This window comes from Rhinatrema bivittatum, chromosome 3 (genome assembly GCF_901001135.1).
Source record: "Rhinatrema bivittatum chromosome 3, aRhiBiv1.1, whole genome shotgun sequence".
Lineage (NCBI taxonomy): Eukaryota > Metazoa > Chordata > Amphibia > Gymnophiona > Rhinatrematidae > Rhinatrema > Rhinatrema bivittatum.
Window position 1 is genome coordinate 376,333,108 of NC_042617.1, and position 24,461 is coordinate 376,357,568.

The window sequence follows — 24,461 nt, forward strand, 5'->3', positions numbered from 1 at the left end:
AAGAAAATCAGGAAAAATTCAAAAAAAATGGAAGAAGATTTAAAAGTAATTAAAAGTGTGCAGAGTTCCCTCATCCAGGATGGCGACAACCTGAGTAGGAGGGTCGAATATGTGGAGAACAGACTAAGACACTTGAATTTGCGCTTTTTAAACTTTCCCAAAGTGGTGGGGGGAATTACCTCGTATTACATTGAGGAGATATCTCCTGGAAATATTAGAATATACTTCTGACCAAACCCCACCCATGGACAAAGTTTATTTTCTACCATCGGGCACAAAGTCTCAAATCCAAATTCAACCTATGGATTTTGAGAACCTCACAGATTACCTTGAATCATCTCACTACGAAATTGTAGAAAGAGCTACATTATTGGTTACTTTTTTTGACTGAATCTGATCCGAGTGCAGTCATTTTTTTTTTTTTTTATTATTTATTTAAGGTCTCTTTTATACCGACATCCGTTGACACATCGCATCGGTTTACAAAAAACAAAAACATTTGGGCGGAGCCCTTACATATAACAGCGGAACAAGATTAACTTTTGGGCGGGGCCCTTACATATAACCAATAGAGTACATTAAACAGGGGGGTGAAAACTAGATATAAATATAAATCAATATGAGTAAACCAACTATATACACAAGTATATACACAGTCATGAAGAAGTATTTTAGAAAAGCAAATAATCCATTCATGGGGCAACCAATTAGGATATTTCCTGATTTATCTAAAATTACACAAGCAAGAAGAAAAGGCTTTTTAGCCTTAAGACAAGATACCCTGAATCATGGGGCTTCTTTCTATTTAAGGTACCCTGCAAAGTGTTTAGTGAAATTAAGAGGAGATAATTTTGTGTTTTCAGCACCTGAACAGTTGAGAAATTTTGTACACTCAAGGAAAATAGGAACAGCAACTGGAATCATAGACTGACTTATTAAGTGAATGTAGCTGTACCTGCTAGGTCGTTTCCTGTATTTCTTGGTTTCTTTTTTTTTTTTTTTCTCCTTGATATTCTCCACCCCCAGGGCTTGGGGTCTAACGGATACTAGGATGAAAGTTACTATGTTTCTTTATTAAAAATTTGAAATGTGTTTGTTTCTTGAAATTGTATCATGTTACTTAAGCAAAGTGTATCTTTGTGAAAAATTTTGAAATTCAATAAAATATAAATTAAAAAAATATATATATCACGAATGTTGTGCATATAATTATTTCTTCGTTACCCTGATAACTTTTCTGTATATTGCATATAACAGCATGTAAAAATTAAAGCGAAGTATTGTGTGTGTGTGGGGGGGGGGGGGGGGGGGGGGTTCAGCAACAGTTTTGGTGGGTGAAAAGGAGACCATGCACCCAAAAAGGTTGGGAATCCCCTGCATTAGAGAAAGTCCTAATTCTCCAACGCGAATCACCTTCACTCAGCGTGGAACACCGAAACGGAGGGCACAACCCCGTTTGAAGCAACGAGTAATTTCCTCAGCCCTCTTACAATAAAATGGCGCTGGCCGTCCAAATTCAACAGCTCTCCACTCCAAACACAACAAAACGCTCCGAGCGCGAGCGCCAGCGCCACACCTACACCCACTCCCCGCCGAGCCCCAGCTCCAACGGCCGCTCGCAATTACGTCACCTAGCTGCGCACGTGCCCTCCATCTGAACCAGGGACCAGCCCCCGTCCCGATTGGCGGCTCTCCGACGGCACAGCCACCAGACGCGGGGGTTTACTACCACTGTACAGGGAAGCATGGCCGGACGCTGCTTGCCTCCGCCCCTCTCCTTATCCGAAGCGGGGGGCGGAGCTTGGCCCTCCGTGGGCTTTTTAGAATGCCGGCTGGGCCAATGAGAATGGCGAGTTGGCGGGTGTCTCGTTATCGTAGGTGGTTCAGAAATAGGAGCAGGGCGGGGTCATGGGAGGGAGATCCCTACTAGCCGGGAGCTCGTAACTGTATCTATTATCATTCCTCACTTCTCTTACATATACAGAGCTGCAAATCCACTCTCGCTCTCCGCCAGCCGACACGCTCTAGCGAAATAAAAATGCCCAAGAGAAAGGTGAGCGTTCCTGATCGATTAGCGGTTTGGGGTTTTTTTTTGCTTATATTGTAACGCTGTTTTTTGGGTAAGGACATATTCCTGCTGGTTAAATGACTGAAGGCAATGTAACGTTATTTCGTTTTGCATTTTCCTGCAAAATGTTCCTTTTGTTTTTTTCCTTCTGTCCTCCATGATGTCGGCTTGTTCCTTATTTTATTTTCCTCGGATGTGGAGCCGACGGGTGAGCACGAATTAAGTCAGACTGAAGGTTTTTGTTAATTGTGAGCCAACGGTAGCATTTATCACTTTTTTTTATTATTATTTATTTTTTTTTGGCACGTTTGCTTTGGGAGATGGATTTTGCCTTTTTTTTTTTTATGCGATTGATTTGTTTGCACGCGTCGGGGTGTCAGGTTTGTAGAGGACGTTGCAGTAGAAAACTCGAAGCAGAAATTGGTGTGGATGGAGGGGAGGGAGGTGTTTTAGGGACGCGGGGTCTGGATTTCTCCCCCCTCTCTCCCCTTATCCCCATGAGTATTGGTGTAGCTTTTAAGGCGAGGAAAGCCCAGGATTGTTAAGCTACACCCTTCGTCTTCTCTGCTGTGACGGACCCGTATGTAACAGCTCCGGTGTCAATCAGGGCAGCGGTGGTGATGGTGCAGGCGCAGGCACTGGGGATCGGACTCATGCGGCGCAGGGAGCTGGTGAGAGGGAGGAGGCCCAGAGCCTGAGGTTAGGGGCCCACTTGAGTTTCTTGCAAGGATCCCTGCGTCCGCTGCTAAATCCCCCCCCCCCCCCCCGACTCTATGGTGTTGGCTCCTCCCCCTTCAGCTCTGCTGGCCGGGATCTGCTGCTGTTCGTATGGAAGTAGCACGAGTGGGGTGAGGGCTTCCTTCCCTGCGGGCTGTGATCCCCATTATTGGGTCGACCAGAAAATGTGTATGGACTTATCACACGCGTCTCTCTTTTTTTTTTTTTTTCCCAGCGATTAAATTTCAGAAATGTGCTTGTGTGCTGTTCACGAGCTCGCATATGTCATCGCCTTAGTTGAGGGGGGGAGTAGAGTTTGCCAGTCCTTATATGCTGGCCTTCAAAATCAGGAGTCTAGATTGCCCTATGTTGCCCCCTTCTCTGCTTGGTGCACGTGTCCACTTGGTTGCCTGATAATGGAAATTGTGCCATGATGCCAGTATAGAAAAGGGATCAGAGAGTTCCAGAGTCCACACAGGCAGTCATATTGGATTTGGGACTAAATTAAATTGGGCCTGAAATGCAGCTTTCAGCTTTTGCTTTTTTAACCCTTTAAGACTTTTTTTGTGCACCTTGAATACAATACTTTTTGGCTGCGCATTACTCCATTAAGTTGTAAACTATAGTACTAGAACAGATTACCATCTAAAAGGATTTGCTATCATGTGTCTTTAGGCCTGGTCCCCAAACTATGGCCAAAGGGCTGGATGCAGCTCTTGGCTGAATTTCATGCAGCCTTTGGCAGCATTAGCAGAAGGAACTTGATCTGGGTGCAGCAGCAACGGTTTGATCTGGCCTGCAGTGGAAGCACATTCCCTGCTGTTGCCAGTTCAGATACTTGAAGTTGGAAGTGCAGTTGGCAGTACATCAGAGTAGCATGGGTGGGGCATGCTGGTGCAAGGCCACCAGTGATTGGCTGTTTCACAAGTAGCACTAAACATCAGCAATGCATAAGTAGTAAGATGGAGCCACTTGGGCCAAAGATGGGAGGGAGAGACTATAGCGGAGTCATAAAATGTTTTTGGCTATTGTAGAGGGTAGTGCAGGTCATGGGGAGGAAGGCAGTTGATGGTATTGAGCCGCAGATTCTGACAAGGAAAGCCAGGTAAGGCTTGTGGTTCCTGGAGCTCCCAACTATTGCATCTCTTCAGAGCTGTGGGAGATTAGGGATCGTTTTTCTGATGGATGAAAATATTGTATGATATTTTCTAATCTGTCAAGTATCGGGGGGTCCCTGAAAGTGATAGGAAAACCCCACAAAATTTTCATGTGGCTTTCTTATCATTTGGGGGGGGGGGGGAGAAGAAAGGGCACACAGAAAAAAAACCCCCAAACTTTCCTAAAGTACCTGGTGGTCCAGGGGGGGTCCTCGGGAGCGATCTCTTGCTCTTGGGCCATCGGCTGCCACTAATCAAAATGGTGCCGATGGCCCTTTGCCCTTACCATGTGACAGAGGATATCGGTGCCATTGGCCGGCCCCTATCACAAGGTAGGAGCAATGGATGGCCTGCGCCATTTTTTAAGATGGCACTGGCAGTTGATTGCTCATACCATGTGACAGGGGCTGGCCAATGGCACCAATAGCCCCTGTCACATGGTAAGGGAAAGGGGCTATCTGCACCATTTTGTTTACTGGCTGCCGACGGCCTGAGAGTGGGAGATCGCTCCCAGGACCCCTGCTGGACCACCAGGTACTTTAGGAAAGTTTTTGGGGGGGGTCAGGAGGGTGGGGGATTCTAAATAGATTTAAAGGGTTGGGGTGGGTTTTTGTTTTTCTGGTTTGGGACAGCCGGAAAAAAAAAAAGCGGTCAGAACTGCGGGAAATGAAGATTTCCCGCGGATCTACGAACACGATTCCGGAACAGATTCACATCTCTAATAGACATGGGCCTGTAAGGACGAAGGCTGTAGAGGCACAGAATGCAGAAATCCTCATTATTGTGGCCAAGAAAAAACAGAGTGCCTCTCACTGGATTAGGATCTCCAGAGGGAGTGGGTTTGCTAATACCATGAATCTGGCATGTTGCAAGAGGGGAATGAGGGAAGAAGTGGGATAATGGCATGAGACAGGGGAAGGAAGTTGAGAGAGAGAGAGAGCAAGAATGCATGGGGAGTGTGAGAGAACGTATGCTACACAGTACATCCCTGCCATCCATTCTTTCTTCACTTCCTACTTCCCTAGGTGGGCAGATATTGAGGAAGGGAGGGAAGCATAGGGAAAAGTAACTGAGAGGGTAGTAGGGTTGCCAGTGTTGGAGAAATAATTTTACGAACACTACCACGTCCTACACCCCTGGGAACCCTGCCTCCCCCCTTACCCCAGCAATTCAAATCACCAAACACACTCCACTTACCCCGAAACATGTCTCAGCAAACACCTCCAAGGGCTCTCTTCTCATATAGAAATGATAGCAGAAAAGAACCAAATGATCCACCAAGTTTGTCCAAAACGTTTATGCTTATGCCAGTATCTGCTGCACTGTGCAGGTTACCCCCCATGCTTATTAGTTCCCCAGACCGTAAAAGTTGGAGCCATCATTGGTTGCTGTTTGAATCAAATTCCCATTTTCCCACTGCTGTTGAAGCAGAGAGCAATGATGGTGTTGCATTAACAGTATCAAGGTTTATTTGTTAAGGGTAGCAACTGCCACACCAGCAAGGTTCTCCCAGTTACCCCCATGCACTCTTTTCTTTAATTTCATCTTCTAGCCTTTAGGGATCCATAGTGTTTATCCCATGCCCCTTTGAATTCTTTCACCGTTTTCATCTTCACAGCCTCCTCTGGAATGGCATTGCAGGCATTAACCACCCTCTCTGTGAAGAAATATTTCCTGACCTTGGTTCTGAATCTTCCTCCCTGGAGTTTCATTTCATGACCTCTAGTTCTATTGATTTCTTTCCAATGGAAAAGGTTTGACTATTGTGTATCATTAAACCCTTTTAAGTATCTGAAGGTCTGTATCATATCTCCCCTGTACTTCCTCTCTCCCAGGGTATACATATTCAGCCTCTCCTCATAAGTCTTCCAATAATGACCCCTCACCATTTTGATCACACTTTTTTTTTTTTTGGACCACCTCTATCCTGTCTTCATCCTTTTTTAGATACAGGCAACAGTACTGAACGCAATACTCCAGGTGACGCCTCACCAAGGATCTGTACAAGGGTATTATCGCCTCCTATTTCTTACTGGTTATTCCTCTCTCTATGCTGCCCAGCATTCTTTTGGCTTTAGCTATTGCCTTGTCACATTGCTTCGCCACCTTCAGATCATAAGAGACTATCACACCAAGGTTCTTCTCCCAGTTCGTGCACATTAGTCTTTCACCACCCATCACATAAAGCTCTTTTGGATTGCCACATCCCAGATGCATAACTCTGCACTTCTTGGCATTGAATCCCAGCTGCTAAATCTTCAACCACTCTCCAGGCTTTCTTAAATCACTTTTCATTCTCTCTACGCCTTCAGGCGTGTCCACTCTATTGCAGATCTTAATATTATTTGCAAATAGACAAACTTTACTTTCTATCCCTTCTGCAATGTAGCTCACAAATATATTGAACAGAGCTGGTCCCAAAACCAATCCCTGTGGCACTCCACTTAACACAATTCTTTCTTCAGAGTAGGTTCCATTTACCATTACATGCTGTCTCCTGTCAGTCAACTAGTTTGCAATCCATGCTACTACCTTGGCACCCTCCTCCAAGCTTTTGTTCACAAGTCTCCTAAGTGGGATTGTATCAAAAGCTTTACTAAAATCCAAGTAAATCACATTGAGTGTTCTTTCCTGATCTAATTCTCTTATGTTCTAGTCACCCAATCCAAAAAAATCAATCAGATTTGTCTGACAGGACCTTCCCCTGCTGAATTTATGCTGCTTCAGGTTGAGCAACCCACCAGATTGTAGATAGTTCACTATCTTTTCCTTCAGCAGAGTCTTCCATTAATTTTCCCATTACCGAGGTGAGGCTAACCGGTTGTAGTTTCCAGCCTCCTCTCTGCTCCTGCTCTTGTGAAGGGGGACCATCACCACATTTCTCCAGTCTTGCGGCACCACTTCTGTTACCAGGGATTTATTGAACAGGTCCTTCAGCGGACCCACCAGCACAAATCTGAGCTCCCTCAGTATCCTGGGATGTATCTCATCCAGCCCCATGGCCTTGTCCACTTGGTTTTCCTAGCTCCTTCCTTGTATTCTCTTCTGTAAATTGAGTTTCGTCTTCTCCACTTCCATTCACAGTCCTATCAACTAGTGACTGTCTTTCTCCAGGGTCGTTTTTATTGAACACTGAACTGCAGTTTTTATTTAATATTTTGTCCATTTCTTTGTTTCTCTCCACACATTGATCTTTGTCACCTTTCAGTTTCACCATACCTCTTCAGACCTTTCTCTGATGTATCTGAAAAATGGTTTGTCACCTCAACTTGCCTCTTTGGCAATCCTTTCTTCCACCTGATGTTTTGCTTTCTTGATTTCTTTCTTTGTCTCCCTCAGTTTCACCAGATATTCTTCAGTGTTCCTCTTCTTGGGATCCTTTTATATTTCGTGAACACTGTTTTTTTTGCCTTTATTTTATCAACCATGTCCTTTGGGAACCAGATTGGTTTCTTATTTCTCTTACTTTTGTTTACTTTTCTAACATATAGATTTGTTGCCTTTGTAATTGCTCCTTTTAGTTTGGCCCACTGTTCCACCTTGTTTTTTTTTTCCTCCCAGTCTTCTACCTCCAGATATGTCCATATTTTTGAAATTCAAAACTCAGGTCTTCGTGTAACCTCTCTGAATCCTGTTTGCGATATCAATCCATACCATTTGATCACTGGTGCTCAGGTGGGTGCCCACCCGGACGTTAGACACATTATCCCCATTAGTGAGCCCTAAGTCGAGTATAGCTCCCTCCCTCGTGAGTTCCATTACCATTTGTTTGAACAGAGCCCCTTGCAGGGCATCCACTATCTCTCTACTTCTGGTAGATTCCACAGAAGGGATTCTCTAGTCTACGTCCGGCAGATTAAAATCTCCAACAATCAACACTTCTCCATTCTTTCCCACCTTTTGGATGTCTTCAACCAGATCTCTGCCTACTTCTTCCATTTGAGTCTGAGGCCTGTAAACCACTCCAGTAAAAAGGATGCACCTTCATCCGTTGTTTTTTTTTTTTTTTTTTTTGCATGGCCCATAGTGCTTCTTCTCTACTCCCCATTCCTTGCAGTTCATTTGCTTGGATATTATTTCTGACAGAGCTTCTCCTCCCCCTTTTCTGACCTTCCTTAACAAGTTATAGCCCCGTATGGCTGTATCCCAATCATGAGACTCGGTGAACCAGGTCTCTGTAACAGCAACTATGTCCAGGTCTGCTTCCACCAGCAGACTTGAACTGCAAGTCTGGGATTTTATTGCCCAGACTATGAGCATTTGTAGTCATAGCTTTCCAACTCATATCCCTAGGATTGCTGCTCTTCTTAGTCGTCTTTTTTGCTATTTTGAGCTGATTGTTTTCTTCTCGCAATTCCTTATTGCTTGGGGGTGACGCATGGCAATTTCATTGGTCATCTCCACCACCCCCACATTTTAGTTTAAATGCCTCATAGTTTATGCTCTGAATTTCTCACTTTAGCATCCTCTTTCCGACCAAAGACAAATCTTTACAGTATAACCTTTTACTGTTCCCTACACAGCCCCAGCCACCAATGTAACCAAAACCACTTGATTTACACCATGCTTTGAGCCAAACATTGAAGTTATCTATATGGCAGAGCCTTTCCATGAACAGGTAATATTTCTGAAAAGACAATGGTCTCTGCCATGTGTCTAATCTTCGTCCCTAGGTTTTGGAAATCTTTCTCCTCAATAACCTTGGCCCGTTGGCACATGATTAGGTGTCTGCTGCTCTCTTCATTGTTCTGGATAGCCTGTAGCTAGGGATTCAGCCATGTATGAGGACTACCACCCTGCTTGTCCTAGGAGAAAGCAGAGTTGCTTACCTGTAACAGGAGGATATTGGTCCTCACGAAACACGCCCACCACACCGTGGAGTTGGGGTTATCCTATGTTACGACACTGTGGGACTCTGCGTGAATAGTGGCATGCTCAGCATGCCAGTCAAAGTTTCTAGAAAGTTTCACATAAGTTTTCCATGCGGGCTCCATCCGATGTCATCCATGCATCAGGACTAACATCCTGCTGTCCTAGAACACCTGTTATAGGTAAGTAAATCTGCTTTCTCTATTTTATTCTCCATTCCTTTCCTAATAATTCCCAACATTATTTGCCTTTTTTGACAGACACCGCACACTGTTGTAGAGGCGATGTTAAGCCATGATGGTTAAAGCTTGGTGCCATTTCTGAATCTAAAGTCATGCAAAATTGTGTCAATATTCAAGTAATAAGGAAAGTCATCTTTCTCCAAACTAGAATTTATTCTTTTGAGAATGTTCAGTAGGGAGAAAAAAAAATGCAGGACTGGGATTTGACATGGTGGAGACTAGGGGATAGGTTGGCCAGGGAAGAGAAGGTGTCGTTTGATTTTGTTTAATTTTTATATTTGTTCAAGTTTGAATGTTTTTGTTTACTTATTATCACTGTTTTACTTAAATTTGATTTTTCCATATCTTTAATCTGTACAGCTGCTTGAATAACATGCTTTACAATCAGTATAGAAAGTGTAAAAAAATGAAATGAAGATGAAAGTTTGAAAATATCTATGTACCGTCTTTAGCCCCATCTTCATAGAAGTGGTAATGGTTGCTGTAGGGTTGATGGCTGGCCTGGATATTGCTCAGTAGTCACACTAGGCCTGTACCTAGGGCAGCAGAAATGTGGGGGACAGGAGGTTGGCTGAAGATTTGCTACTTTTCAGTTCTGCTGAATCTCACTCAAACATGATATGCAGAACTATATATTGAGGGTAATTTTCAAAAGAATTTATGTACTTAAAATTGGGTGGTATGCACATAAATGGGCTTTTGAAAATGGCTACAATATGTGCTACTTTTACATGCCCACATCATTTTGAAAATTACCCCATCAGGTGAATTTTAAATGTTACATGTATAAATGTAACATATAGCAATTTTAAAAAGCCATTTACATGTGTAACATGCACTTACATATGAATATCCTATGGATAATTCACTCGCATATGTTGTAGTAAATTTCAAAAGCCCACTTAGATGAGTGAACTGCATTTACACATGTAAAACCCAATTTTAATTGTGTAAATGCTTTTGAAAATCAGGGACATTGTGCACATAAGTTTTTGTTTGGCTCAGAATTCCCCCAGGAATAAGCTTGCACCAAGTTACAGCATTGGATCTCTCCAGATGCTGAAGTGAATTGTAGTTGGATTCCCTGAAGGACAGTAAAGCAACAAAGCACTTTCATTTCCTATTTCTTACCCAAGGGTTGAATGAGCAACAGTTTAAAATTTTGTAAGCAGTAGTGCCAATTGTCAAGGCTTCAAGCATAGCTTCTGTTTATTTATGCATCTCTCATAAGCATTCATAATTCACTTCTTACTTTTTTATGATTTTTATCAAAATAAGGAGGGAAAGAACCTGGACATCTAGAATTTGGCATGGGAGTCAGGCCTTAATGTCTGGGAGAGAGCCATTGTGGGGATGAGAGAGAGGAGAGAGAGGGAAACTGAGAGAGGGGAAAAAGTCAGAGAAACTGAGGGAGAATTTGGATTAAGAGTAACAATAAAAGCTTGCTTCCTGTCCCTCCTCCATCTCAGATTTTGACTGGTACCTTAAGTGGTGATCTTTTATAGAAAAAACATTTTCACGTAGATAAGCAGCTGAATTAGCCATGCTGTTTGTGTACATCTTCCGTGCCACTAGGTGGCGGAGCTCTTTAAGTCTAGTAAAATCTTTCAGCTAGGTACTCTCCCTTGTATCTTACCAGGCTCCTCAGTCCATTTTTTTTCCTGCACAATTGATAGCAAGCAGAGCTCTGTCTCTCCAGACTCTGAGTTACAGTTGTGAGGTAAAAACAGGAAGAGAGAACTTTTTCACCACAAGAGAGGCTAATTTTATTAGGCCTCATCCAGGATTTAAATTCTACACTTGTGGCAAAATAATGTCAGTGACTGATGGCAGTCGGTCATGTTACATATGCCTAGGACCTGGTCATGAACAGAGTGTAGTGCCAGCGCGCAGCTCGAATACAGCAACTTAGGGCACCACCATCGGGCTCCTATCCCTCTTCAGAGGCTTCTGTTAGATCATCTCCGGGGCCTGAGAGAAAAAAGAAGGCAGCATCCCACAGAAAGGCTTCTTCTGTTGAACCCCCTAGGTTACAATATCCACACTTAATGCCCCTTCAAGAACAGGGCAGGGCTCGGGGGATGCGTCTGGTGTTGCTGCCGTGCGACTTCCCGAAGCAAAGATAAGGAGCCGCGTCCGAAGCACCAACACGCTTCGAACATCCACGCATCGAAGCACCGACGCATGGAGCAAAATGCGTTGAAGCAGCACAGACGCATCCGACTCACGTTGATGCAGGTTCTCAATGGCAAAAGCAGCTGACGCTCATAGACGCAGGATTAAACAAAAACAATCGCACCCGAAGCGCCCAAGAAACATATCTCTGGTCATAAAAGGCCTAGGGAGCCTAGCCTTTCATCCTCCCCTGGAGGCATACCAGGTCCACCAGTGCATCCAAAAGACCCACTGACCACTGTACCTCCTAAGCTACCATCGCCAGTAGAGCCTCTACCGTCTATACCATCTAGGCTAGCTTCACAAGCTATGACCTAGATAGGATGTCTGTTATCACAATCTTTGAGGCTGATAGAGCAACAACAACAAAACCTGCCTTCCACACTTCCTCCAGGGGAAGTTCCATCTGTGCGGAAAGACCTATCTATTCCAGGGCCATCACTGAAGGAAGAACCAAGGAAGCCATCAACACCCCTAGAAGAATTTACTTTGACATCCTCCTCAGATTATTCTTCAACAGGATACCCCTCAGACCCAGCTGAGGTCACACCTGAACCGGCATACCCACCGGAGGATTTAACACACACTCCCAGTTTATAGAGAAAGTAGGTCTACTTCTAAATGTGGAGACAAGAAGACTCCACAATCCTAGACAGGAGATGATGGGCATTTCAAAAGTATTTGATACTCCAAGAGAGCTAGTTGCAGTGCCCTCATGGAGAAGTCATGGGACATACCTCTCACCACTCCATCCACTTCATGCAAAACAGATATTAAATATCGCATGAGGGAGTCTCCCTATTATGCGACCGTACAATTACCACATCAGTCAGTTGTTGTAGAATCGGCAATGCAAAAAACTCTAGATTGCATTCAAATACACCACCATCCATACAAGGCGATTGTATCAATCCAGTATGATTAACGCCAAAATTCAAAACCATCAATTTTTTATCTCCCAGTACCTGTTCGAAAATTTGCAAAGTCTTAAGCCATGCCTGACACAGGCATCCTCAGACTACCCTGCCTGCTGAATTCCACAACATGGTTTACAACATCTGTTATCCATATATAAAGGGTTCGAGATGTTATCAAAAACGTCAGAAAATTCTATAGCTGCAAGATGCTTAGCATGGCTCCGGTCAAGCGCAATCAGGGACGACGTCCATGATTATCTGGCCGACATGGGAGGTTAGCTAGTTTATCTATTTGGTGACAAATTCACTGAAACAGTCACAAAACTGAAAGAACAAAAAACGGTTGTATTGTCCCTAATGTCTCCACATCAACCTGGATCGTTCAGAAGACAATACCCAACATATAAAAACCAAACTTATCAGCGCAGCTACAGGCCATATTCTTATTATAGGCCTCAGCTGTACCAGCTGACTCGACAACAGCCTTACCAGCAACAGGGTTCGCGTCCTAGGCCAAGAGCCCCTAGACAAGTTCACCCAACAACAGAATCCCAGCCAGCAAAAACACAGGAATCTTTTTGAGGGTACTTTCACCACTGGCTTTGACATTGGCAGTAGGAGGAAGATTAACTAAATTCCTCCCAACATGGTCCACAATCACATCCGATCAATGGGTTCTCACAATAATAAAAGAAGGTTATACTCTCCATTTTACATCGGTTCCAACCATACCACACTTAGTTCCACAGAAACATCGAGCAGCGCACAAAGACCCTCTCCTACGGGAAGTAAACATTATTCTCCAGCAAAACTGCATTTGGGAACTACCTTCCACGACACCGCACACCGGTTTCTATTCCCAATACTTCCTCATTCCCAAGAAATCGGGAGGTCTACGCCCAATTCTAGACCTACGTGCGCTCAACAAATACATTCACAAAGAGAAATTCAAAATGACTTCTCAAGTCCATCCTGCCTTTTCAGCCCAAAGATTGGATGTGTTCACTGGACTTGAAGGATGCATATGCCCACATATCAATGCATCCCAGTTCCTGGTGTTACCTCTGTTTCCAAATGAATAACCAGCATTTCCAAATCAAGGTCCTACCATTTGGCCTCTCCTCTGCCCCCAGGGTATTCACCAAGGGGTAGATTTTCAAAAAGCGCGCCTTCACGTACTTTTGTTGGCGCATCAGGTGCAAACAAAAGTACGCTGGATTTTAGTAGATACGCGCGTAGCCGCTAAAATCCTGGATCGGCGCGCGCAAGGCTGCCGATTTCGTGTAGGCGGCGCGCGCCAAGCCGCGCAGCCTGCCGCCGTTCCCTCCAAGGCCGCTCCGAAATCGGAGCGGCCTCGGAGGGAACTCGCTTTTGCCCATCCCCCCCCGGCCCTATCTAGACCCCCCCTACCTTTGTCGGGGGATTTACGCCTCCCGGAGGGAGAAGTAAATCCCCGCGGGCCTCTAGCGCGCCGAGACGGGACCTGGGGGCGGTTCCGGAGGGCACGGGCCCGCCCCTGAAACGCCGCGTCCCGCCCCCAAAACGACACGCCCCCCTCAAAACCCCGGGACTTACGCGAGTCCCGGGGCTCTGCGCACGCCGGTAGGCCTATGGAACATAGGCGCACCGGCGCGCAAGGCCCTGCTCGCAGTAACGGTGGCACACCTTAGTCGTCAAGGGATTCAAATATTTCCTTACCTGGATGACTGGCTCTTAGTAGCACCCAACCAGTCTCTCCTGCGCAAGAACTTACTTTGCATGATTTCTTGCCTCGACAATCTAGGTCTCCTGCTCAACTACAAAAAGTTAAACCTTTAACCGACACAAACCTTGCAGTTCATCGGAGCATATATAGACACCATTCAAGACAAAGCATTCCTACCGCACCCAAGGACACTTGCTATTCGCATGCTGTCTTCAACTCTTCTACATACCATGACTGTCCCAGCCCGCCAAATTATGACAATTCTGGGACACATTGCAGCTTCCATTTATGTAATTCCACACACTCGTTTGCACATGCGCCACCTTCAGTGGGTCCTCAAGCATCAATGGACTCAATTCCTGCATCCATTATCGACCCCTGTACACAACGGTCAGCCTGAAGAAAGACCTACAATGGTGGCTACTACAATCGACACTATCTATGGGATCGCCTCTCCGAACCCCCTCGACATTAGCTAATACTCACCACAGATGCCTCTCCCACAGGCTGAGGAGCTCACATAAATCATCTTCAAACTCAGGGGTTATGGTCCATGATGGAGCACAACCAACACATAAACCTGCTGGAGCTCCGAGTGGTACGAAATGCCCTTCGAGCCTTCGAACACTTCTTAAAAGGACGAACAATAATGATGATTCACACAGACAATCAAGTCACAATGTTTTACATAAACAAAGAAGGAGGGTCAGGTTCCTGGCACCTCTGCAGAAACAGTACAGATCCTGGAATGGGCACACAACAGATCCATTCACCTACAAGCAACTTACTTGGCAGGAGTCGACAAATTAAGCCAAATATTTTACCCCCACGAATGGGAACTATATCAGACAGCGGATCACACATTCTCCACATGGGGTCTTCTCTGCATCGAACTGTTTGCGACAGAATGCAACAGAAAAGTAGATTCCTTTTGCTCAGTGTACCCAAGTGCTTTCCAACTAGCTCCGAACGCTTTCCTCATAGACTGGTCTCGAGGCCTACTGTACACATTCCCTCCAATACCACTAATTTCTCGCACAGTTTAACGATGCATCGAAGACTAAGCACAGTTGATTCTCATAGCACCAGCTTGGTGCTATGAGAGCCTGGTACAACTATCACTAAAGGACCCTATTCCTCTGGGCAGCAATCCTAAACTACTTACACAGGAGAACTGATCACTCCTTCACCCTCTACAATCCTCCCTGCACCTCACGGCATGGAAATTGAGCGGCTCGCTTTCCAAAACTTAAATATTGCTCCTCCACTTCAAGACATATTAGTCTCCCCTAGAAAACAGTCCTCTAGACTCAACTACCAAAGAAAGCGGTCACACTATACTTTCTGATGCACAACACAAGGTATTGATCCACTTACCTGCCCACCAGAACGCCTTCTTTCCTACCTTCATCTACTCTACACAGAAGGCCTAGCGACAGCCTCTCTACGAGTACATTTTAAGTGCTATAGCAGCTTATCATACTCCTTTGAACGATGAGCCCATATCCTGTCACTTTCTCGTATCCAGATTCATGAAAGGGGTATTGCGCTTATGCCCCCCAATCAAAAACACTGCCATTGCCCAGGGACATCAACATAGTCCTAGAACAACTAATGCTACCACCATTTGAACCAATGGACTCTTGTCACCTGAGATACCTCTCCTGGAAGGTACTTTTTTTTTTGATTGCCCTAACATCGGCTAGATGGGTTAGTGAGCTTCAAGCCTTAGTTCACTACCCTCCTTACCTACAATTTTTTATCATGACAAAGTGACATTACGCACACACCCAAGTTTTCTACCAAAGGTGGTTTCCAATTTTCACTTAAACCAAACCATCACTTTACCCACCTTTTATCCAAAACCTCATGCCAATGACAATGTGAGAACTTCACACCCTGGACTGTAAACGTGTGCTTGCCTATTACAAACACACCCACATGCCTAATAGACCCTCACAACTTTTCCTCTCATTTAATCCAAATGCATCAGGACTTCCAGTGACAAAACAAACTTTATCTTCCTAGATATCCAATTTCATATAGTTCTGCTATCAAAAATGATCATAACATCTTTCAACAACATCTAAGGTGCATCAAGTTCATGCAATGGCCGCGTCGATCGCTCACATCCATGAAGTGCCTTTCATAGACATCTGTAAAGCGGCGACGTGGTCATCTCTGCATACTTTCACATCCCATTACTGTTTAGACAAACACGACGGACAATGCACACATGGGACCGGACGATACTTCAGAAGAGCACATGTTCTACACACAAAACACCTTCATGAGAACTGTCCGCCTATACTTTGTGTATTGAGAAAAAAAAAAAACCAAAACAAAATCAAAATATCTCTGCTCAATATGACAGCTGGGGACTCCCAGACAGCATGGCTAATTGAGCTGCTTATCTACATAAAAAAAGCAAGTTTGTTTACCGTAAACGGTGTTTTCCATAGATAGCAGATGAATTAGCCATGCTAACCCATCCGCCTCCCCGGACAGTTCCGACATGGCATACTAACTTGCTTTGATACGGACTGAGGAGCCTCAGGTAAGCCCGGGAAGATACAAGAGGGAGTACCTAGCTGAAAGACTTTACTAGACTTAGAGAGCTCTGCCACCTAGTGGCACGGAAGATATACCCAGACAGCATGGCTAATTTATCTGCTATCTACGGAAAACACAGTTTATGGTAAGCAAACTTGCTTTTCACCACTCCAGCAAAAGTAAATATTTATTTGCTTTCCCCATGTTTGGATGAAGAAAAATTAGGCACAGTGGCTCTGAATTCCTTAAGGGCTCCCATTATGACCTTTGAAATTTGGGGCAAAAGAGACTTGCTAGGGGAACATGATAGCCTGGGGTGCATGGGGCTAGGAAAGGAGAGAAGCAGTTTGCACTTTTTTTTTCTGTTATATTTATTAATTTTTTAAAAATAAACTATGGGTATGATGCTAAAGTAATAATACAGGCAGAATTGATCACCTTTTGCCATAGATCTGGCCAAGATCACTCTTCTTTTTTACAAATGTCTGAAGTTTGCCGATTCGCCAATTAATATAAATTAGGTTTCTGGGCACTCTGCAACCTGAGCCAGGTGAGGAGGGTCTCTTTCTCATGCCTTGCTAAAGTTTGTCCTCGAGTCACTTGTACCTTCCAAGCCATTCGTTCTCAAGAGGAAATATAGAACTGCCCTCCTCTTATAGAAAAACTTAAAGCTGCAATTCTTTGCTCCCCAGCACTAAAGCTGTGTTGCTTTTAGAAATCACAGTTGGCCCGAAAGTGCTTTTAGCCATTTGTCACCTCCATATGGTGGTGACCAGAACATGAGAGCAGTGGAAGTGCTTCTCTATCAGTTCTGCAGTGACAGTGTGCCATACAGATTCATCCCTGGGTTCTTTTTGGTAATGGGCTACAGGCAAGGGGTGGACATCTTGTAGAAAGCTGGGGTGCAACCAAAATGGATTTCTTTTTTTCTTCTTTGCTCACGTCACCTTGCTCCCCTTATTCCCCCCCCCCCCCCCCCTCCCATTGCGTTTTAGGCACCCTGATGCTCAGGATTTTTTCCACCCCTGCTTGTATCTGGAAGGGATGGGGGTTGAATTAGGTGATGGTGGGTGAAGATAAGCGGCCAGTAAAGCCATTTGAGCATCCAGGTGTTGAACAGTGGAGCTCTGGACTCTTCTAGCGGATCTTTGCATGTCTGTGATTGTCTATTCTGTCAGTCTCTGCATTGTGTAGCATTTCCATCTTTCACAAAGAGAACAGTCTGAACATGGGGCTATACACGTGAGGCTGGGTTAGCAGCAAAATGTTCTCTATCTGCTCTTCCTTTTGTTGAGCGTTCATGGAAAGCACCTTTTCATGTGCGCTGAACAAGCAGTTTCGGAGACTGAGCAGTGTGTGATCAATGTAAAACCTTTTGACATCACGGACTTCCATTGCTATTGGCAGAGTTGGGTTAAAAAATCTATTGTGCACTTCGGACAATGTGGGCCCTCTTTCCAGTTGGGATTTGCCCAGGGAAATAAAGTGATTATAATAACCCAAGCACTACTGCAGCAACACAGATGTTCTCGTGTAAATCAGCAAATGTAACTTGTCTCCATCCTTCATCAGTTTACAGCTTTGGGCCCTACTTATAACCAGTGCGTTATCCAGGTTATAAGTGGAGCCTAAAAAAATTGTACTCTATTAATTGTAGCAATGATTACTAGAAATCCAGGGCTCAAAAGCTATGTAACATTAACTTGTCCTATAGTTTTAATATTTATCTATGTACCACTTTTTTTTCCTATGGACTATACTAAGATAAGCATGAGGTTAAATGACTGATTTCAAGATCATAGTGAAACTTTACAACTCACGTCATAGAAACATAGAAATATGATGGCAGCAAAAGACCAAATGGCCCATCCCTCCAATTTAGCATGATGATAATTCTCATCACTTCCTTAGAAATCCCCTGTATTTATCCCATGCTTTCTTGAATTCAGATACTGTTTTGTCTCCACCACTTCCACTGGGAGGCTGTTCACGCAGCCACCACTTCTCTATAAACAAATATTTCCTAAGATTACTCCTGAGTCTGCCACCTTTCAGCCTGCTTCCTTTCCATTGAAAAAGGCTCACCACCCTCGGGACCAACTCCATTCTGTTTAAATCATTTTGAAGGTATGATCTCTAGAATCATACACAGTATTCCAAGTGAGGTCTGAACCAGGGTCCTATACAAGAGCATACTGCCTCCTTTTTTTTTTTTCTGTTGATCATTCCTCTCCCTATGCAGCCGAGCATCTTTCTGGCTTTTAATATCACTCTATCTGTTTGGCCACCTTAAGATTATCAGATACAATTATTCCCAGATCCCGCTCTTCCTTTGTGCTTAGAATTTCACCTCCAATACAGTTTCCCTTGGGATTTTGCATCCTAAATGCATGACTGCATTTTTTAGCATTAAATCTTAGCTGCCAGACCTTGCACCATTCCTTGAGCTTCTCTAGATCCCTCCTCATGTTTTCCACACCTTTGACTGTGTACCCTGTTACAGATTTTGATATCATCAGCAAAAAGACAAACCTTTCTTGATAGTCTTTGTCGCTCAGATAACTATTGAAAAGAAGCAGTCCAAGACTGAACCCTGAGGCACACAGCTAATAACACCCCCCCCCCCCCCCCCCCCCAGAGAAAACGCCATTTACCATTAACCTTTGCTGCCTCCCACTCAACCAGTTTCTAACCCGGTCATTCGTTCTAGGTTCCATACCAAGGTCCCTCTATAAGTCTTCTGTGCGGAACCAAGTGCACTACATCCAGCACTGTCCCTTGATCCAAGTCTCTGATCACCCAATCGAAGAAATTGCTGCCTCTGATCTTGGAATCCATTGGATTCCAAAAATTGCCCTGTCCTCTGTTTTAGCAGCGATTTTTCAGTAGCTTACTCACCACAGATGTCAGACTAACTGTATTGAGAAAAAAAAGAAAGCAAAGAGGAGGCTGGAACTGAGGTTCCAGCCTCCTCTTTGCTTTCACTTTTATGAACAGGAGCCACATCCACCTATCTCCAGGACTACTCCAAACTCTAAAGAAGCATTGAAAAGATCAGCCTTAGTACCCTCAAGATGTAGCCGTCCCCATCGCTTTATCTACTTTTAAGTTTAGTTAGCTCCTCATGAACACCCTGTTCTGAAAATCGATTGAGGTTTACCTCCTTTGCAATCTTATTTGTGTTTTTTGTTTTTATGTGATTCTGTTCCATGCTCTTCCTCAGTGAAGACAGAACAGAAATATTTGTTAAGCAAATTTTTGCTTTTTTCTCGTCTGCCTTCTTATGAAGTTTGTCCACAGATCTGGCTGTGTAGACTAGTGGTTAGTAAGTCAAGCATGCACGATATGCAGACAGTCCCATGAATGGTACTTCTGATTAGGCAATGGCAATCTATTCATATACGTTGGTGTCTTCAGGATGAAGATGCATGGGTTGTTTATGAACATTTGAATTCCCCTGTGTATGCAAAACTATATTCAGTCCCTCTTCTCCCCCACCACCGACACTCCATCTGATCCTGGGCAAGTCACTTTCTCTTGTTGCTTCAGGTACCTACTTATAGCAGATGCTCTTTTGGGCAGGAATTTTATTGTGCTTGAATACTGATAATGCTGTCAACCACCTTGAGCATTATTTGGAAAGGTGGGCTAGAGAACCCCTAAAATTTTAAACTGAATTCTTAAACTGGATCTGCTAGGTGAGTCTTCAGAGCCTGGGTGTGAAACACTAAGCCAGGCATTTGTAGGTGTCCTCCTCTCCACTCATATGCCTTTTTTTTTTTGTTTTTTGTTTGTTTTTTTGCTGTAGTGCCTTTTACTGTGGAAATGCGGCAGACTGCCCACTGGTTTAATGTTGCTGTTTGAGGCTGCTTCCTGGTGGCCATCCTGCCTTCCTCTCACTACCCCTTTTTGCCACCACCTGCTAGGAGGGAGGCAGCAGGTCAGAGTGGCCAGGGGGGAAGACCACAGGAGCGATGTGAAAGGAAGGACTAGGGAGACTAGGAGCACCTTCTGGGAGGGAAGAAGTTGTAGAGTGAGGGAAGAAAAAGAGAGAGGAGAAAAGAGAATGAAATCAGAAAACATTATCCAGGTGTGCTTGAAAAAGATAGGAAACTGACGTCTAGCTATAATAAAGAGGAAAGCTGCCCCACACCCACTTTGCTGGTATGTAAGTGAGTGCCTCTGCTCTCTGCCCCCGTGTTGCTGTGATTGACAGCAGGAGGGAGGAGAGCAGTCCTAGGAGCTGCATTTTGAGGAGACTCCACAGTTCCGGGCGGTCCCAACCTCCACCAGCGGAGAAGAGACAGACCCGGAGTGCCGGTGGAGACCTCACTCCCCACCAGCAGAGGACAGACTGACACATTCGTGGTGGCGCTGGAGAGGGTGGACTGCCGACAGGGCCCCCTCTCCCAGTTGGAAGACAGACAAGACAGTTGCGGCAGCATTGGAGAGGCCAGAGTGTCAACAGGGCTCCCATCCCGCCGGTGGAAGGGACTGAGATCCATGGTTGCTGAAGAGAGAAGGGTGAGCTATGGAGAGGGACGAGGTGGAAGGTGGCAGGGAAGTGGAGGGAGAGAAGGGAGATAAAGCCCATCCAAGGACAGGGTAATTTGGGCTATTACTAGCATTTAAAAGATTTTAAAAGTTTTTCATTAAAAATTGATAATTCTCCCTACCTCCTTCCGTCCCTGGAAAACCTGAGGACCTTAATTTATATGGTATGTGTATATGACAGGCATATCTTGTGAATGTGGAATGCATAGTTTACATAGGTCAAATGAGAGAATTAACTTTCATAATGGCATTTCATTTTTATTCTTACAATAGATTTGAAGTTACCACACAGAAGAGGCTTTTCTTCATTGTTTTTGACAGTTAAACCATTTCTAGTAGGGATGTGCATTTGTGTTTCTAGTGTACACTAAACGAGTTAGGGTGCACTAAATCTAACCAAAAAAAACCAAACCAAATAATAAAACGAAAATATAAACATTTTCTGGCTGCGTATCCCTAAGTTCTAGTACTAGCCAGGAAGACACCATTGGCCCTGTCCTCCTTCCTACATCTCTGGGGACGTCTCCTGAGAGCAGTAAGGGACAGGAGATGCCAAGTTGCTGCAATACCTGGAGCACTGCAGTTCTTTAAGAAGGCTGTTTTCAGCACCTGTTCCCTCCACTCTTGTGTCTTCTAGCCTACAAGCAGATTTTCAGAGGGAAACTCCTTGCTGAGTTTGCAATTTGAAACTCCCACAGCAACTAGCGCCACGAGGACTTTTTTTTTATCCTGTGTATCTCACAGGGACAAAGTATGTGGGGTAAATGACTCCATTTCAAAATGAAATCCCAACGTGTATTTCATCCAGTCTGCTTTGGTGCTGCCCCTTTTTCCTGGTGTGGGAGGGGGAGGGTAAAGTAGGTGTGCTGTGTATAGCGCATGTAATCTTTCCCCATATAGCGGAGGACTGTTGTGGCAAAACTTTTCAGAGTTAATTTTCATTAAGTTTGCAAATCCCTTCTGAAAATTGCTCCCTAATCTGCTAACAATTGGATGTGTTAGAAAATAGAAGAACTTGTTCCCAAACCTGCCCTCCTTCAACCTTTTTGCCGGAGCAGGGTCCGGGTGGGTGGGGGCCTCTGGTCTTGAACCAATGATCTAATACAGAGGCTCCATGGAGGTCGTTGGGAGCTTCACAGCAGTTCTGCAGCTAAATGTCAGCCAAAAAAAAAGGACACTTCTTTCAGAACAGGTTAGTATAGGGCTTCCGAACCTATCCTGAGGACCCACAGCCAACAGGTTTTTCAGGATATCCGCAATTAATATTGTAGCGACCTGCCGGGTCAAATTCTGCTGCTTGCACTTCCACAGGCTAGTTCCCTCTGCAGGATCCTTCGACCAATGGAGCCAGAATAGAGCTAGAAGCACAGCTGAGTCTGAACTAGCACTGGTTCTCCCTTGCAGTATAGTCACTTCTAGGCAGTCACTCCCTGCTATCTAGCAGGCCAATACAGAACGGTGCGCTCGGCCGAGCACATCGTTTAGCCCCCATTTGGCCACCTGTTTTAGATGCGCTATTACCCCTTATGCTGTAAGGGGTAATAGCGTGTGGGAAAATGCGCGGCCAACCACCCCGAAACTAATAGCGCTCATCACATGCAAATGCGTGTTGATGAGCCTATTAGTTATTACCACGGAATACTGAAAGTAAAATGTGTGGCCAAAAAAAAAAATCTGCCCACCAGTCGGTGGGTTCAAAAACAGACGCTCAATTTTGCCGGCATCTGTTTTCCAAAGCCGTGTCTGTTGTCGGACCCGCTCACAGCCACCGCTTCTGCTAACAGTGTCTCTAGCGCCTTCTTATTAGCACGCGGCCTAATTTAAATACTAAATTGCGTGCGCTTAACATGGAGCGCCAGCTCTCCCGCACTCTTTAATGAATTGTCTGTCAGTTTGTTCCCAGCACCAGAATTAACATGCAACACAGTTTGGTGCGGGCTGTCTTGTCCCCCGCACCAGTATGGAAATGCACAGCAATTCACTCCTGTCTTCAGCACAAGTAGTTACTATATGACAGTTTGAAAAGGGCTGCCCGGTCCCCAGCTGGGCTATTTCTCCGTAGCTGGGGAGGATTCCCAAAAGCTGAATGACTCAAGTTTCAATATCAAGGACTTCAGCTTTTCCTACTCCACCCGCTGCAATCCAGTTAGGGACTCGCTCTGCCGTCAGATACCAGCCACTTCCCCCTCCTCCTCTACTGACACTGTCCTCCTGCGTCTGGTTTCCCCACCAGCTCAGTATATCCGGTAGCTCCCTCTTAATCAGGTCACCACCTGATTCCCGGCTTTGCGCAACTTCCTTTTCCCTCAGCCCTGTGGCCTTCTGGGAGGTGTAGTCATCCCCTCCCCCATCCCACGTTCTGTCTATACTGGCTTTCTCTTTTGCTTCACTCCCCTTTAAACTGAGTAATGGGATGCACCTCCCATTATAATATGCATGTGAAATTTGCATGAATTGGAGATGTCTTGAAAACCCAACTGGCTGGAGGTCCCCAGGTCAGGTTTGGGAAGCCCTTGATTAATAAATTGGTTCACTCACTCCGCAGTAGCTCTTTCCTCCCCCGCCCCCAATTGCAAACAAGCTACCTTCCCCTTGGAGAATCCAAGAAACACTTGTAATAGTGGACGTGGGAGGTATTAAGTGGCACCAGTTTAAGAGAATTAATATAAAGTTTCTAGCTCCTTCCTAGGAAGGAACTGGAAGTTCTGTCTTCATCCTCTGGGCAAGATGGATCAGCCCTGTCACTGAACACTGGCAGCCTGCTTTTCAGATCTTTTGGATCCAGACACAAGCTGTGCTAAATCTTTTTTTGCATCTAGACTCTAGCAGTGTTTTGAAACTAGGAAACTGTTTAGAGGCACAGGCATTAGTTGAACTATAACAGTCTTAAAAGTAGTGTGGCGCTGGCATGGCTCGGACCTCAGGTCACAGAACTGAATTATCTAGGGTCACACTGAATAAACTTGGAGCTGTTGATCTTATCTTCATCTATTCAGACAGTGAGCTGCTTGTGATGGAGCTATTTTTCTGTACAGACCTGTAAAAATGATATTTTGAAAACTTGTGCCAGCTAAAATTTTTAGGATTCAGAGCTTCAGCTCCTCTGAGGCTCAGTGGCCAGGGGGCTGTCGCTATGGCTGCTGCCGCCTCTGCTGATTCCATGGGAAATTTGGACTTCCCAAGGTCAGCAGGTTCTGTGAGACTGTGGGGCCCTGCACTGTTCAGAATTCAGACCGAGCTGTTATAACAAAAAAAAAAAAAAATCAGAGGAAAATGGACATTCACTGATTTTTCTCCTGTTTGTTATAAATGTCATTGTTCCACTGCTTTCTTTTGTTATAACATTGAAATCCCTAGTAAAAATAAAATAAAACCTGAAAACGAAGATCCCTAGCTATATAATTGCTTTTCTGAAGATATATATAAGGCCCTGCATGCAATGGGGTAAAACCAGGACTAGATCAATTTGTCCCAAAAATTGGGAGCCAGTTGGCCACCCTACAC

General features: G+C 44.8%; 1 protein-coding gene and 1 long non-coding RNA gene across 8 annotated transcripts in view; one reads left to right on the forward strand and one right to left on the reverse strand.

The window, feature by feature from the left end:
• The window catches only part of LOC115087879, a 147,047-nt gene extending 145,306 nt beyond the window's left edge, over positions 1-1,741 (reverse strand). For all 3 annotated transcript variants that reach the window (XR_003855642.1, XR_003855640.1, XR_003855641.1), the window contains exon 1: positions 1,632-1,741. This is a non-coding gene — a long non-coding RNA (uncharacterized LOC115087879). The remainder of the gene's footprint in view (positions 1-1,631) is intronic.
• Positions 1,742-1,902: 161 nt separating this feature from the next.
• The window catches only part of HMGN3 (high mobility group nucleosomal binding domain 3), an 82,788-nt gene continuing 60,229 nt past the window's right edge, over positions 1,903-24,461 (forward strand). For 4 of the 5 annotated variants that reach the window (XR_003855643.1, XM_029595572.1, XM_029595574.1 and 1 more), the window contains exon 1: positions 1,903-2,053. Coding sequence is in view for 4 of the 5 variants with exons in the window: in XM_029595572.1 (XP_029451432.1) it covers positions 2,039-2,053 (15 nt within the window). In the remaining variant the exon portion in view is untranslated. The remainder of the gene's footprint in view (positions 2,054-24,461) is intronic. The other variant, XM_029595575.1, reaches the window with a different exon arrangement.